This window comes from Manacus candei, unplaced genomic scaffold, assembly GCF_025592945.1.
Source record: "Manacus candei isolate 608988 ecotype Guabito, Panama unplaced genomic scaffold, ASM2559294v1 h1tg000005l, whole genome shotgun sequence".
NCBI classification, from domain to species: domain Eukaryota; kingdom Metazoa; phylum Chordata; class Aves; order Passeriformes; family Pipridae; genus Manacus; species Manacus candei.
The window spans coordinates 26941335-26956874 of NW_026138053.1; the positions used below are offsets into that span (position 1 = coordinate 26941335).

General features: G+C 45.5%; 1 protein-coding gene across 5 annotated transcripts in view; it reads left to right on the forward strand.

Annotated features, from left to right (window-relative positions):
- Positions 1-15540, forward strand: part of HMCN1 (hemicentin 1) — a 160943-nt gene that overhangs the window by 72050 nt on the left and 73353 nt on the right. For all 5 annotated transcript variants that reach the window (XM_051793418.1, XM_051793434.1, XM_051793425.1 and 2 more), the window contains 12 exons: positions 317-464; positions 625-751; positions 1727-1881; positions 4135-4413; positions 5277-5558; positions 6562-6670; positions 7234-7403; positions 7744-7898; positions 8624-8747; positions 10020-10121; positions 11610-11777; positions 14826-14977. In XM_051793418.1, coding sequence (XP_051649378.1) covers positions 317-464; positions 625-751; positions 1727-1881; positions 4135-4413; positions 5277-5558; positions 6562-6670; positions 7234-7403; positions 7744-7898; positions 8624-8747; positions 10020-10121; positions 11610-11777; positions 14826-14977 — 1971 coding nt within the window. The remainder of the gene's footprint in view (positions 1-316; positions 465-624; positions 752-1726; positions 1882-4134; positions 4414-5276; positions 5559-6561; positions 6671-7233; positions 7404-7743; positions 7899-8623; positions 8748-10019; positions 10122-11609; positions 11778-14825; positions 14978-15540) is intronic.

The window sequence follows — 15540 nt, forward strand, 5'->3', positions numbered from 1 at the left end:
CAGGATTTATCCTTGAGTCCTCTGCTCCCAGTTGTAGCTGATAAGTCACAGTTTCAGACGAGGAGAGAGCCCTTTATGCACTTTGTGACTGCCCCTTGCTGATGGATGGGGGGTTTCTTTGGTTCCCCCCTTGCCTGCTGTGAGCTCCAAACCATATTGAACAGATTGCAGCAGTGCAGGGGATTAGTGCTGTAACTGAGAGGGGAAACAGATTATCCCTAAACCTAAAACTACCATTTTCTTATAAAAATCCAGCTGTGCTGTTTGGCTGATGTAACTTGGATCACATAAGGCTGATGTCTCGGGTTCTTTTAAGGTTGTGGAAAGCAGTGCTGTCCAGATTTTGCACAATGGGAAGATACTGAAGCTCCTGAAAGCTGCTACTGAGGATGCTGGACAATATTCCTGCAAAGCCATAAATGTGGCAGGAAGTTCTGAGAAGCTGTTTAACCTAGATATTCTAGGTCAGTTCATGGTTTGGGGGTTGGTTTTTGTTTTGTTTGGGGTTTTTTTGTAAGTTGGTGATTGGAAAAACAGTTGATATTTAAGCAGGCAGTAAATTTCATCTCGTCATAAATAGATTCTTGCACTCACTGTTCTTCCTTAATGTTTGTCTTTCTGAAGTTCCCCCGAGCATAATAGGTACTGATACCCCTGGGGAAGTTGCAGTCATCCTCAACCAGGAAATCAGCCTGGAATGCAGAGCCAAAGGCTTCCCTGTTCCTGACATTCACTGGTTCAAAGATGGCAAGTGAGTGTGTTACAGCCTTTGAGGTTTGTGTCTGGGTTGTTCCTGCCCTGGAACACGGGGAGGAAGTGCACTGTACCTGCACACTCTGGTTTGACTACTTAGTGTTAAGTTGTCATCAGATAGAACTTGGGGTGGTGTGAGCTGCTGAGTCCTTTAATTAAAAGTTAACCTTCTGCTCATCTTTGTGAACTCTCCCCTGACTGGCACTTGCAGAACACATTTAGGATATTTTTAGCCAGACAACGCTTGAAGCATTTGATTATAAACTCAGCCATTTCTTTGAGTTTATTCCATGGTTATTCTATCTGGATTATTTTAAACATATCATTAGTTAAAATGCAGTTTAGCTGACGTGTTTGACATTTTTCTAGCTAGTGCCTTGTGCACGTCTGCACATCTACATTAAAGGTTATATATGCATATATACATGCTTCCATTCCTCATCTCATCCTCCAGGAAAGCACACCAGGAGAAGGATTCTTAGTGGCTTAACTATTAGCTGAAAACCCAACTGGGCTGTGGTTTTGGCGTTTAACAATATAGTTCAGTACAGACACGGGTTAGTACTCACAGATATCCTGCTGTGACTATTCCTTACTCTTTGGTGTGGATATACTGACACTTTCAACTAGTAGTTGACATTTTGTTATCAGCAAAGGGCTGGCATGACTAAGGATATTAGGAAAAAGAACTGAGGTCAAGCACAGGACTCTGGCTCTGATGCTGGCATCCTGGATGACCTGAGTGAAGTAATTTTTGTGGTTTGTTTTCTTCTAAAAACTAAGAATAGAGTTAATTATAATAGTTTGTCACTTGATGGTGTTTCTTGTGCTTAATGCTGTTAATTTAGTGCTAAATGGTTCTCTGGAACGGGATAATTTCTGCCACTAAAGGACCTCTTCATCTTACTGTCAGTTTAAATTACTGCTGAAAGGATGGGGTCAGTTCTGGGAAGCAAAACACTCTCTCTTTCAGGCCCTTGTTTCTGGGAGATCCCAATGTTGAGCTTCTGGACAGAGATCAAGTTCTGCACATCAGGAGTGTTCGAAGGGGTGACAAGGGTCGTTACCAGTGCAGTGCCACCAACACTGCTGGCAAACAAGTCAAGGAGGTCAAGCTCATTGTCCACGGTGAGTTTACAGAATGCCAGGCCCTGGAACATCCTTGGATTTTACTCATAAGGTTTCTTTTTGGAATGGAGATGCTCAGATGCACACAAATTTTGCAGGATCAGATCCTTAATTTGTATTTGTCTGAGTAAATCCATTCAAAAAAGAAACTTTACTGAAACAAGCATAACTTAATATTCATCTGTTGACAAAGAGATCCTTTTTGAGCATTTATACATATCAAGTCAAGTATGGGTCCAGTCTTTGCAGACTTGGCCTTTAAGTGGTGGTTTTGTGCTTTTTATAATTTTCTAACTGTTGAGAGACAAAAATCTTGACAAACTTTCTCAAATTCTGCTATTAATTAGTTTCAGCTGAATTTTGATCTGTCTTATGAAGAAGAAAATGAATTAGAAGATTTTTGTTTTAATGTACTTGTGGTCTTATTTTCCTTTAGTTAGTGTTAGGAGTAAATTCAGCCAGGAATAAGTTAAAGTTAGTGCAAAAGTATAAAGCAAAGTGCAAAACCAGTCAGAGTCAGACCTAAATAGTGTTTGAAGAAGAATATTCCAGATGACCTTCAGGTAGCGTGGTGGGACATTCCTGAAGTATGGAGCAGCCACAGCACACTGCCTGTACACCAGCCATGGGCAAACATGTGTCCAGCAGGAGCAAAGGAAATGCTGGCACAACTTGCAGGTGATTGTGGCTGTTGGGAGATTAGAGGAATAAAAATTAGAGGAATAAAAAGGCCCCCAAGTAAAACTCTCACGGATGAGTAGATTTACTTCAGATTCTTCAGGCAAGAGAGGTGAACTCGTGATAGTAGATTGGAACACCTCTTTACTTTTAAATTTCTCATTAATCCTGGCTGCACAAACAGAAGCCCACAGAGTAAGTGAGCAGCCTAGATGCTAATTCTTGCTCATTCTTACTTTGTTTTAGCAGTTCAGCCGTATTTTTGACTTTAATATTTTCCCAAAACACCACGTTAAAACCATTCCCCATTTCCGTGGATCCTCTGTCAGCGTTTGCTGATAGAGAAGTGCATTTGCCTTTGATCTGGGTTTGTTTCAGCATGTTTTATGGATTTAGGTTTTTTGGCAACAAAAAATGTTTAATTAGTAAAATGTTTCACTGTGGTTTGATAATCTGCAAGACCCATCTCAGATGGGTCCGTCCACGGACACTTTGCTTTACATCTCTGCAGTGGGGTTTTCAGTGACCACTATGGAAGTCAGTGGAATCCGTGGATGTGCTGAGCATTTTTGGCAGCACAGGAGTCAATGTGTCTGCCAGATGTGTCTGGTACTCTCAGCAGTCATAAATTTACTCGTTGCCAATTGCACTCTGTTTTTATTACTTCTATAGAGATTTACGGACTCTTTATATTGGCTGATTTACACCAGAGCTTGTTTGCTAGAAGAATCTGAGTCCTGCTGCCCAGTGAGCAAGGGAAATGACTGTGGGCCAAAAAGTTTCAAAAATAGGAGCATAAAGCAAGACTGTTAAGCTCATATTTAGTCTCAAAGTGACTTCATCCTCAGAAGTTTGGAGCCCTGAGCAGTTCCCGCTGCAGCTGTCGAGGCTCTTGGGTGTATATGGTATTTTTAATGGCAGGTTCCTTGCTGGGAGGATGCACTTCCCCAGGGATACAGGGATTGCTCTTTCTTTACCCCTTGGAGACAGGGAAGAGGGGTGCCCAGATGCATTGCAGGATGCATGGAGGCCCTAACTTGGCACAGGTTGGAGCCTGGTGGCCCTTTTTGTTGTGTTCTCTTTGTGCTTTCTACCCTGTGTTGCCTTGGAGAACTGTACAGGTGATATATCTCTTTTCCCAGTCAACCAGCAGTAGGACATGAGGGCACAGTCCCAAACTGTGCCAGGGGAGGTTTAGGTTGGAATCAGGAAGAAGTTCTTCCCAGAGAGAGTGATCAGCCCTTGGAATGGGCTGCCCAGGGAGGGGATGGAGTCCCCGTCCTTGGAGGTGTTTAAGCAGAGCCTGGACATAGCATCAGTGCCATGGTCTGGGTGACAAGGTGGGGTTGGGTCAAAGGTTGGACTGGATGATCTGAGGTCTTTTCCACCCTCAGTGATTCTGTGATTGTGATTCTGTGATCTACTCTGCTGGGGAAAAAAACAACCAAAATACAGCAGGAAGGGTTGGAAGTCTGATTAAAATATTTTGTTCTTACAGCATTCTGATGTTTCATTTACATCTGCACATCTTTGTAACCCAAGGCTTTAGTGCTGCTGTTTTGTCTTTTGAAACAGTCCCTCCCAGTATCAAAGGAGGGAACGTTACCACAGAGGTGTCGGCGCTGCTCAACAACCTCATCAGCCTGGAATGCGAGGCCAAGGGCATCCCTGTCCCCACCATCACCTGGTACAAGGATGGGCACCCCCTTCTCTCCAGCCCCCAGGCTCTGTACGTGGACAGGGGGCAGTTCCTGCAGATCCCCCGTGCCCGGGTGTCGGACTCTGCCAGGTACACGTGTCGTGTGAGCAGCGCGGCCGGCGCGGCAGAGAAGGTGTTCCACGTGGATGTGTACGGTGAGGGACAGCTCCTGGGCTGGGGGGTTGGGTTACAGCTGCACTGGGAGAGCTCTGCTGCCTCTGCAGCCTGGCAGGGACTGTGTTTGAAGGCTGGCCTCTCTGAGCAGGGCCATGGACAGGAGATTTAGACCCTCTGCTTTGTGGGACTCTCAAAAAGCTCTTTGGTTCATGGAATCCTGCAATGGTTTGGGTTGGAAGGCACGTTAAACATCCTTCAGTTCCACCCCCTGCTCTGGGCAGGGACACCTTCCACTAGCCCAGGCTGCTCCAAGCCCTGCCCAACCTGGCCTTGGACACTTCCAGAGATCCAGGGGCAACCACAGCTTCTCTGGGCAACCTGTGCCAGAGCCTCCCCACCCTGACAGCCAGGAACTCCTTCCCAATACCCCACCTAACCCTGCCCTCTGGCAGTTTAAAGCCATCATCCCTTGTTCTATCCCTCCATGCCCTTGTCCAAAGTCCCTTCACCAGCCTTGGTACCACACTTTCTTCTGCTGCACTATTTCTTCTCCATGTATATGTTCTTGAATTCCCATCTGTATGCTGAACAATACTTACCTGCAATACCCAGTCTGCAGGGGATCTTTAGGATGCCCTCTTGAGTCCTTTGTATTTAGTTCTTCCCTCTCAAAGCCCTGCAGATCCTGTGTGTTATACAACTGGTCAATACTGAAGTAAAAAATTTGAATTCTCTGTTTCCCTTTGCCTTGTCCCACCCCAGCAGCAAATTCTCCCATGAAATCCTGCGTGACAGAACGGCTTATGGAGCCAAAGTGGGGGGAGGAACCAACCCATTTGCTCTTAATTCATTTTCTGGCTACAGAATTAATGGCTTGCAGTGTATTTTTTCCTTTTTCCAGTTCCTCCGGTGATCGAGGGCGATGCTGACACAGCCCAGAGCAGGCAGGTGGTTGCTGGGAATTCCCTGACGTTGGAGTGTAACGCTGCTGGCAACCCTCCCCCTCTCCTGACCTGGCTGAAGGATGGGGTTCCCGTGCAGGCCAGCGACAGGCTCCGTGTCCTGGCTGCTGGGAAGAGGCTGGAGATCCTCAACGCCGCCGAGGCCGACCGGGGCCACTACTGGTGTGTGGCCACAAGCATAGCTGGGGAACAGGAAATCAAGTATGAAGTTGAAATCTTAGGTGTGTGAGCAGCACAACTACTGATTTGTCACATTCCCATAAACCTAATATGGACAGATTCCAAACACCCCCGTGTTTGTATTTTTGTTTGTGAAAGATCAGTTATCAGGCTCCATATTTAGTTGAACCTGAGCACTGTACAACTTTGCTGTCCAGGGTTACAGGACAGTTGGAAGGCTTCCAAGTTAGTTCTTGAAGGATTTTTTTGCATGTGGTTGGTAAATATTATTCTCAGTAACCCCTAAAATTCTTCTAACTTGCCTTCATAGAAGAAAATCATAGATCCCCAAGAGTATCCATTAAAAATATCACTGAGTAGTGGCTTCTAGGAGAGGACATCTTTCTCTGAATTGTGTTGTGCAAATTTTGAACCTTCTCTTGAAAAAATGCTTTTCCTTTTGTATCTCTTGAATCTGTTACCACAGTTTGCATCTCAGCAGTCCCTGCTGACTGTCCTGAGGTAAAAGAATTGTACAAAAATGTGAACCACCTTCTCTTGACATGGCAGGAGTTATTTATGAGCTGTAATGAACTTTGAATTGCTCTCTTGGAGAACATAGTATTGAATGCAGGAGAAGAGCACCCATTCTGCTGCTCCAGGTGTATCTCACTGGTCTGGGTCAGTGGAGGAGCTGTGAGGAGCTGTGTTGCAGTGCTTCCTTCCCAGAGAGGACGAGACAGGGTGAAGAAGGACCTGGAAAAGGTTCTTCTGCACCTTTGTTTTCTCCTTCTTCTGGCAGGGAGTGCTAAAAGGCCCCCCCATCCCCATCCATTCATAAGGTTGTTCTGACAGAGTCTGGGAAAACCAACCAAATGAGAAACAATAAAAAAGAATGAGAAGAATGATTTGAAGCCACAAAATATTACTGGGTAAATGTTTCCCTTCAGAAAGGAACTGAGGTTCCTAATGAATCAGTGTGTGTTTAACATTGCTATTTGAGAGAGACTGTCATCATATTTCTGATACTTAAATGTTTCTGTTTGTGGATTTTCTCTTTCACAGTGCCACCACTTGTGGAAGGTGGAGATGAGCTCTTGGACTACATTGTGATTCTCCACAGCCCTTTGGAGCTGGATTGTACAGCAACAGGGACACCCTCACCAACTATCACGTAAGGGCACTTGTGTGACAGTAGAAAACAAATAAATCTGCTGCTTGGTTAGGGGAGTGTGGAATTGAGCTTTATGAGCCACCTGTGTTGTTTGGTGATGGTTAATGAGCAGAGGACAAACTCCTGGCTCCACTGAAGACAGCACTCACTGGGCAGCATCAGGATTTTATTTTAAATGAGTTTGGTTTGTTGTGCCAGTGTCCACGTTCTGGAGATGGGCATAGATAACAAGAGCAACCAAAACTCTCATTCCTGTGCTAATGCAACTGAGCACTTTTGTTCTGCCACCTGGGGTTGCTTTTGCTGTGGAGATTTCTCTCTGCCTCTGATGGTACCTGCTGTCACCTTTCTGATGTCTTCTTTAGTGCCTGTTCCCCAATACTCCTTTCTGATAAACCATTTTGGTCCATGGCACTCAGGAAAGTGGAATATGACACCTCCAAACTTCCTGGAAATGCAAATTGAGTTACTGAGCTGTTCTGTTTAATGGAGTTGTGCATATTTCGGGAGTGTTGTAGATCTTTCTTTCACAGAGAGCTGAGGCTGAACTTTCTCTTTGACAGGTGGTTGAAAGATGGTCATCCAGTTGAAGAGGGAGCTGGGCACAAGATCTTATTAAAGGGACAGAAACTTGTCATCTCTCAAGCTGAAGTGTCAGACACCGGCCACTATAAATGTGTGGCTGCAAATAAGGCAGGAGAACATGGGAAGGAATTTGATGTTACAGTGCATGGTAGGTTACTCAAGGGGGGAAGCAGCAGACTGCTTTTCTTTTTAAATTACTGACAAGAAGGTGCTCAGATCTCCTGTAAATGCTTATTTGTATTAGTGGGTTGAAAAACTGTAGATGAGATAAGCTGAAGTAGAATCATAGAATAGTTAGGGTTGGAGGAGACCTTAAAGTCCATCTCATCCCAACCCCCTGCCGTGGGCAGGGACACCTTCCACTAGAGCAGGTTGTCCTGATCTAGGAGTAGAAATAGAACTGCACTCACCTGTGGGGTATTGTTTCTATATCTTTAAATGTACATGTTCAAATGACACTTAGTTTTTGTTTCTGGTACTTCTTGCAGTTCCCCCAACCATCAAATCAACTGGGCCTTCCGAGAGAGCTGTTGTGATCCACAAGCCTGTGACACTGCAGTGCATAGCCAGTGGCATTCCCAGCCCTTCCATAACCTGGTTAAAAGATGGACAGCCAGTAAACACAGCCAGAGGAAACCTCAGAGTAAGCATGACTCTTTTGTGGGATCCAAACCATGCCAATAGTTACAATGAATTATACAGGTCAGTGCATCTTTTCCTGTTGCTTCCCTTGCGCTGTGATATGAAGATGCTAAAGATCCATCCTGGAGAACGAGGGGCTTTTTGCCTGCCCAGGGTGGTATCTCTGGTTATAGCAGTGTTTAGTAGACTGAATCCCATTAGACAGCTCATATCAGAGGAGTCCAGGACTGGAAATTCAGCATGTGGCTCCTTCCAGTGCTACTTGAACCTTTCGAGGTGTGGCTGTCTGCTGGTTGTGAGGTGGGCTCTGCCCACTTGTCCCTGTGAGGAGGCATTAAGATGAGCTGTTCTATAATTGCTGCCATTGCAGCAGCTACCTGTAATTCCCTTCTGATGGTGACATCCTGCCTTTCCATGAAGAGCCCTTCCCAGTGGTTCCATGCTCCAGGGGTTTGGTTGCTTGCAATGGCTTTGATTTACTGTGGACTGGAGCAGCTTTTGACATCCTGACTGCAGCCTCGTCTGCCCTTTGCATGCCTGCCCTGCTGCCATATGGGTCTCCTTACACTTGTACAGCTCATAATGCTGATGTCCCAGGATTACTGAAGCCCCTGAACTCCCAGACACCCCTTCCCTGGGTTGGAGGGAAGCTGCTCCCGGCGGTGTTCCGTGTCAGCGTGTGCTCTGCCCTGGGCCATCGTGTCCATGTGCTCTGTTTTGGTACAGCTGGAGTCCTCAGGCCGTGCTCTGCAGGTGGGCAGGGCCCTGCCCCAGGATGCTGCCCACTACACCTGCGTGGCCACCAACGCAGCCGGAGAGGCCCAGCAGCACGTCCGGCTCCACGTGCACGGTAACGTCTCTGCTCTGGGCAGCTCCTCTGGCACCTGTGTGCCCTCTGCCCTGGCTTTTGTGCTGTCTCTGCACATCCCCCTTTCACTTTGCTTTTTTTGTCCCACTCCATTAGTAAGGAGTGAGGCCAAAAACTCTTCTTCTTAAGATCTGACCTGTCTCCTGTGGTACCAAGGGCCCAGAAATAAATGAATTAATTCCCTTTCCAGGTAATTGCTGTTCAGAGGTCTCCCAAAAAGCCAAACACATTGCCACTAACTCACCCCTCAGAATGGTACCTGTTTCTGAGTCAGTATATGATATACCACCATTGACATTATTAATTTCATCCAAATTGTCTGTGGATATTCGTATTCCCTGTGACCCTGCAATGGGAAATTTTTACAGGAATGACTTTTCTGAGAAAGAAACATTCTGTTGTGAGGGGATTTTTCAGCCTGATTAAAGGGAACTGTCTTTTGCAGCTAACAATAGTATAAAAGGAGTCAGGGAAACTTGAGAAGCAGTTGTTTGCATGTGAGTTTAATAAATGCTCTCACCATGATTTACGTATGTTTGGGTCAGAAATCAGCTTTTGCATTCTTGATGTGATCCAGTCCTCAAAGGAGGTGTGGGAATCCTCAGGAGGTGTAGGAATGGACCATGGCAAAATGCTCACAGAGTATCATTATGTTGACTCTTATTGCCAAACCAACTCAGTATCTGGAAGATGTTCAGCTGAAATGAGGAGAAGCTGCAGAGTCTCCATGGACGAGACTTAGAAAGAGAAGCCACACTCATCTTATACTGTGATAATTGCATCACAGCTAATTTGAGTGTCAGCCCCATGTCAGAGATGTCTCTTTTTGCTGTCTTCGTGTTCAAAGTGTCATTATCTGGTGTTTCTGACGTGGTGCAGATTTCTAAACATTAGTAAGGTAAAGCTGTGTCAACAGTCAGTTGAAGTGGGATGTTCCTGCCACAATAAAGACTTGCTGTTCTGTGTTGTGCACCCATTCCTTGCAACTCTGTTTTAAAGTCCCAATTTCATGAAAAAAATTAGAAGTAACAAAAATAACATTTTATTCCTCTTACCACTGATGTGGTTATATAGTTAGAGAATATCCCCTTTTCAAAGATGAGCTTCTTGGAGAAATTCCTCGGTCATCCAGCAGCTGAAGGTTGTGCAACTCATAGCCCAGAGTTTGTCCAAGGGCAGATGACTTTGTGGTTGGATGCTGTGCTGGCTGGGTGGCTGAATTAATGCAAACCTGCTGCCTTTGTCTTTCCCCAGAACCACCTAGTCTGGAAGATGCGGGAAAGATGTTAAATGAAACAGTGGTGGTGAACAACCCAATCCATCTTGAATGCAGAGCTTCTGGGAACCCTCTGCCAGGTATCCACGTGCACCTTGGGGAACATCTGGAATCAGCTTTAAACACATCCCCTTTTATCTCCTGCCAGCCAAATATTTGACAGTGTAGAGCAGACCTAAAGTACCTGGTGCATCGAGCATGTCAAGTGTGGGCATATCTAGGACCTTTTTTAGAGTGTGTTTTTGCTCCCACCTTCTTCTGATAAGATATAAAAATACCATGTTACTGTGAGAACAATTTTCTGTATTAATTGTTGTACAGCAAAACTGGAGGAATAGTTACTAAGAGCTTATCTAATATAGCAATTTATTCTTGTGCTGATGACAGCAACATTTTCAGAAGAAGGGTGTTATTACATTTCAGGTGAACATCCAGATTCACCTTTTCTGCCTTTTTGAGAATTAATTCACAGCAAAGTATTGTTTTCTATAATAATTTATACTTGTATAAAACAGTTTAAAAATACTGAGGGTGTAAGTAAAATGTAAAAACACCAGGATTTTATATCCATTTTACACTCTCTTTAATTTCTTCTCCTCCTTTTTCTCTCCAAATTGACAATTATTTTAGAACAAACAACTAAAATGATGGATTTCAGATGATTTATGCAATAAGAACAGTTTGGTCACCTCTGGTATGATGTGATGCCACATCACAGTGTCAAGAAATAACATTAGCAAAGAAAAGTGACAGCACAGCATTCCACTGAAAAAGAGAGGAGCCCTGTACAGTGTTGTTTATCAGTGATACCAGAACACTTTGTGAATGCAGCTCTTTCCCCAAATAAACTTGTGTATTACAGATAATCAATAAGTGGTAATTTCATCTACTGAGTGGTGGTACCATAAATCCTACATGGCTCATTCTCCTGATGGCTGGTGCCATCTTTTGGCTGAGATGCAAAATCCTCAGATGTTGCTGGTTATAGAGTTCCTGTAAAACTTTCTTTTGGAGCAGCACCGGATTCCTGCTCTTTATTTTAACTTTTTTTTTCAGCCTACCTATTGAACTTTGATTTTGTTGCTTACATGTTGGTTCTTTGTCCCAGGTGGTTGAGTTTAATGTAGGGATAATTTAGGATAAAAGGTGAAAAAATGATACATATTGTAGAAATCCCAGGGCGGTTTGGGCTTGAAGGGACCTTAAAGCTCATCTTATTCCACCCCCTGCCATTGGGCAGGGACACCTTCATATTATTGTGTGTTTTTAAACAGCTGCTCGTGACCTCGGTATGAGATGAGTAAATTTGGTTTGTGAGATAAAATGTCCTGAAGGTAAAAAATGTCCTTAAATATGTGATGTGTGTAGATGATAGTGTCGAGAGTGCTGTTGAATTCTGGGGGGGATTATCAGTATTTTGCACAAATGTTACCCCTTTCCTCATTTTGAGTTGCTTTTCACTGTTGTTAACGCTGGTTACTGGTGATAGGGCATTGTAAGGGTCGGTGTGTGACTGGGAGGCCGCAGCCGCTCTGCCCCCCTCATGGATGTCGTGTCCCTTCCCGCAGCCATCTCGTGGTTCAAGGACGGCCGCGCGCTGGCCGTGGGCGCCGTGAGGGGCCGCGGCCGGGCCCTGCTCATCGAGGCCGCGCAGCTCTCGGACGCGGGGCTGTACCGCTGCCTGGCTGCCAACACCGCGGGCACGGCCGAGCTGCTCTACAGCCTGCAGGTCCACGGTGAGTGAGAGCCGGGCGGTGCCGCGCCCTGCCCTGGGAACAGCCCGTGCTCGGCATCCAGTGCGCCCGTTCCCCCCGCGCTGCCAGGGCCGGCCGGAACCCACAGCCCCCAGTGCCACGGCCACAGGGCTTTGGGATCCCTCCACCTCCGCCCTGGGCAGCTCTGCCAGTGCCTGACCGCCCTTCCTGTGAAGGTGTTTGTCCTGCTGTCGGACCTAAACCTCCCCTGGCACTGCTTGAGGCTGTTTGCTCTCGCCATGTGTCGTGACACGTAGGAATGACACGTACACGCACTGCCTTTGGTCTCCTCAAGCTTCAGGTCTGCTCAGCAGACTTGCTGTCAGTCATCCCATCCTCACAGCATCATGGAATGGTTTGGGTGGGAATGGACCTTAAAGCCTGTCCCGTTCCACCCTCTGCCCTGGGCAGGGACACCTTCCACCAGCCCAGGTTGCTCCAGGTAGCCTGGCCTTGGACACTTCCAGGGATCCAGGGGCAGCCACAGCTTCTCTGGGCAACCTGTGCCAGGTCCTCCCCACCCTCCCAGGAAAGAATCCCATCCCAGTATCCCATCTGACCCTGCCCTCTGGCAGTGGGAAGCCATTCCCCCTTGTCTTGTCATTCCATGTTCTTCACTCTTTTTTTTAATCAGTGACATTAGAAATAGGTGTTTTGAGCTAGGAAAATGTGCAAAGAGAAGGCATTTCTAGGAAGATTTGTGGAAGAGGTCTTTTATTTAAGGGACCACTTCAGTAATTTGTAGGGCCTGGCAATGGCTGGGGTTTGTTGTAGATGACTTTGAAGCTCACAGTAGATAAAGGACACAGATGAAATGCTTTTTCATAATCCAAGAGCTTTAAAGAAAAATGTACTGTGTCTAAGAAGATGAAGTGAAAGTGTGGGTGTTTGCAGACATGAGACACCTGAGCAAAAGCCAAATTGGAGCTTTTCCACTGTTTTCAGTGGTTTTTGGATGTGGCCATAATCCAAATTCTTATCTTTGATACATGCATATGCCTGTAGCTGATTTTCTGTCGGAGTCTTCCATGCAGAACTGTGGCCCAAATTTGGCACAGTGTCCCCAGCTGAGATGCACGCAGAGTATCTAGTTCCTATTAATGTTAATTAATGAGTTGGGCAGTGCATTTCCATTGAATTAATGACCATCAGGGGAGAAACTGATGGCTCAAGGCATGGTCAAAGGCAATTAACCCCACCCAGTGATTAATTCCCAGAAATACTTAGAACTGAGCTCATAATTCTAGTTAAATGAAGAATAACCCACAGTGTCTGCGTGTCTTTTGATGGGTGGCAGAATTTCAGTGGATATGTCCAGAGTTTTCTGGGGAACTAATACTTTCTGACTAAGGCACAGAATTCTAGAACACAATCTGTGCAGTTGCAGGCAGAACTAATTGCATCAAAGGAAGCCCAAACTGCTGTCCATGAACCTACTTAACTGAGCTTGTGTCCTGCCAGGCTCACACGTGGGGAGCTGCTGAAATTTACCATCAACAGGGTTGTCATCCAGTTTAGTTGGAATTTATGAGTTTGAGAAGAGGAAGCTCGAGTTTTTTCCCTCTTCCTAGTGGAAGCAATGACTACTTGAAGGAGAACAGACTCAGAAATGCCAAGAAAGTTGGGCTGCATTTACAGAAAGGCTGCTCTGGATTTCCATGTGGCACTTGGCATCGGGAATGAGCACCTTCCTTGGTCATTACTTATTACTTGGTCTTATTCAGTGATTTCTGTTGTTAATAGTGTTATCACATCTTTTTTGGCATTAAAAACAATGCTTGATACTGCAGGCTTAGCATTAAATAAAGCCAGGCAGGCCAGCTGAAGGAAGCAGGTGGAATTCCAGTTTAGTATATTCATATGATTTCATTGTATTATTTTTTTTCACTTCTCTCTCCCCACTGTAACTTTCTCAGGCTTTTGAGAACAATGAATGCTACTGCACTGCATTAGGGGAGCTGTGTGCATGTGTGTGGGGAAAAACGGTTATAAAGATTATAAAATCCTGTGCTTTTTTTCTGCCCTTCCTGCTATTACTGAAATGTGTGTAAGAGTAGGGAGAATCATGGAATGGTTTAGTTTGGAAGGGACCAGCAAGCTCATCCCATCCCACCCCCTGCCATGGGCAGGGACACCTTCCACTAGCCCAGGTTGCTCCAAGCCCCATCCAAGCTGGCCTTGGACACTTCCAGGGATGGGGCAGCCACAACCTGAGTTAAGGCTGAGGTTTGCTGCATTTTTTAATGAGTCTTATTTTCAGGACAGAATTTTTTACCTGTTTTCTCCCCTCACAGAGAATGTGTATGAGTAGCTCACACCATTCTCATCCCTTTCCTGAAGTGACTTCAAATATTAAGTTTTGTACTGATACTGACTTTTAAGTTTTATCATCAAGTTATTAGTGGTAGGAGCAAATAAAATTGGTTTGATTTTTCTCAACAAAAGAAACATCTTCCTTTTTTTAATGCTTCTGGTCTCCCTTTCTGACACAGCCCTACAACATTTGCTGGCCTGTGTGCCTGGAGTAAGTGTTTAGAGATGTTCCATTAAGATGTTTGGTGTCATCGGACAGGCAGATGTTATGCAATCTGAGCTGGAAACTGTTCCCACATGCTGTGCAAGGCCAATTTATCACTCTGTGTATGGACTTGCTTTATGTAGTTTACATGATAAACTCCTTTCTTTAATCCCCGCCACTCCTAATGCCTTTCACAAGGTCTAAATGGAGTATCAGAGAAGTTAGAGGGAATATTTTCTGGCTTTGAGTGGTGGTTCCTGGGTTTCCCAGCTGTCCTCTGGGCAGCAGGCCCAGTCCCACATACCTTGCTCACAGTAGTTCCACTGGAGTTATCTGCCTGCTTATGCAAGGGAAGAGCAGGATTTGGCACAGAGCAAAGAAATGACAAGAGTTCAGTAGGAGTAACATGAGAGAAGAGAAATAACGTCCAAAAGCAGGCGGCACAATGAATTTCATTGTGATTTACACTCCTAGGGAGCTGTTACAGTTTCTTTTTCTGTTTGGTTTTTCAGTCCCCCCCTCAATCTCTGGCAGCAGCGACACGGTGACAGTGGTGGTCAATAATCTGGTGAGGCTGGAGTGCGAAGCCAGAGGCATCCCTGCCCCCATCCTGACCTGGCTCAAGGATGGCAGCCCTGTGTCCAGCTTCAGCAACGGACTCCAGGTACTGGGTTCAGATCCTGCTCTGCCTGTGCTGTTCCCTCTTGTGGGAGGAGCCTTCGAGGTTTAATGGAAGACAGTAAGTTAGAAGATCTGGAATGGAAGTGTAACTGCTTGCTTGGGTTATTGGTGTGAGTTTAGCTCCAGTAATTGCTGTGTGAAGTATATTGAAATAAAGTGGTTCTTTCAACTGATTTCATAGTGAGTAAGAGTTTGCATCAACAATTTTCCACTTACTGGCAAGGAGAGGAAATTGGACTGTATTCCTCTGCTGAAGAGATCTGTGGAGCTCAAGATCACATAATAGCTCATTACATACTATAGTAATTCAGAAAAAAACCCCAACCTTTGACATAAGGAGATATTTTAGAGCTAAAAGCAGAGAGCGTGGTTGCTCTTCTAAAGCGGATTTTTATGATCTGCAAGGGAAGAGGGGAAATTTGTGTTCTGTGGAGACAGCTCAGGGCACAGACTAAAGGTGTGACAGAATGTTTGAAGCTGGGGAGAGGGAGGGATGTCCAGATCCTGCAAACGCTTGTGAATGCCAGGAGTCCCCTGTGGACTTGC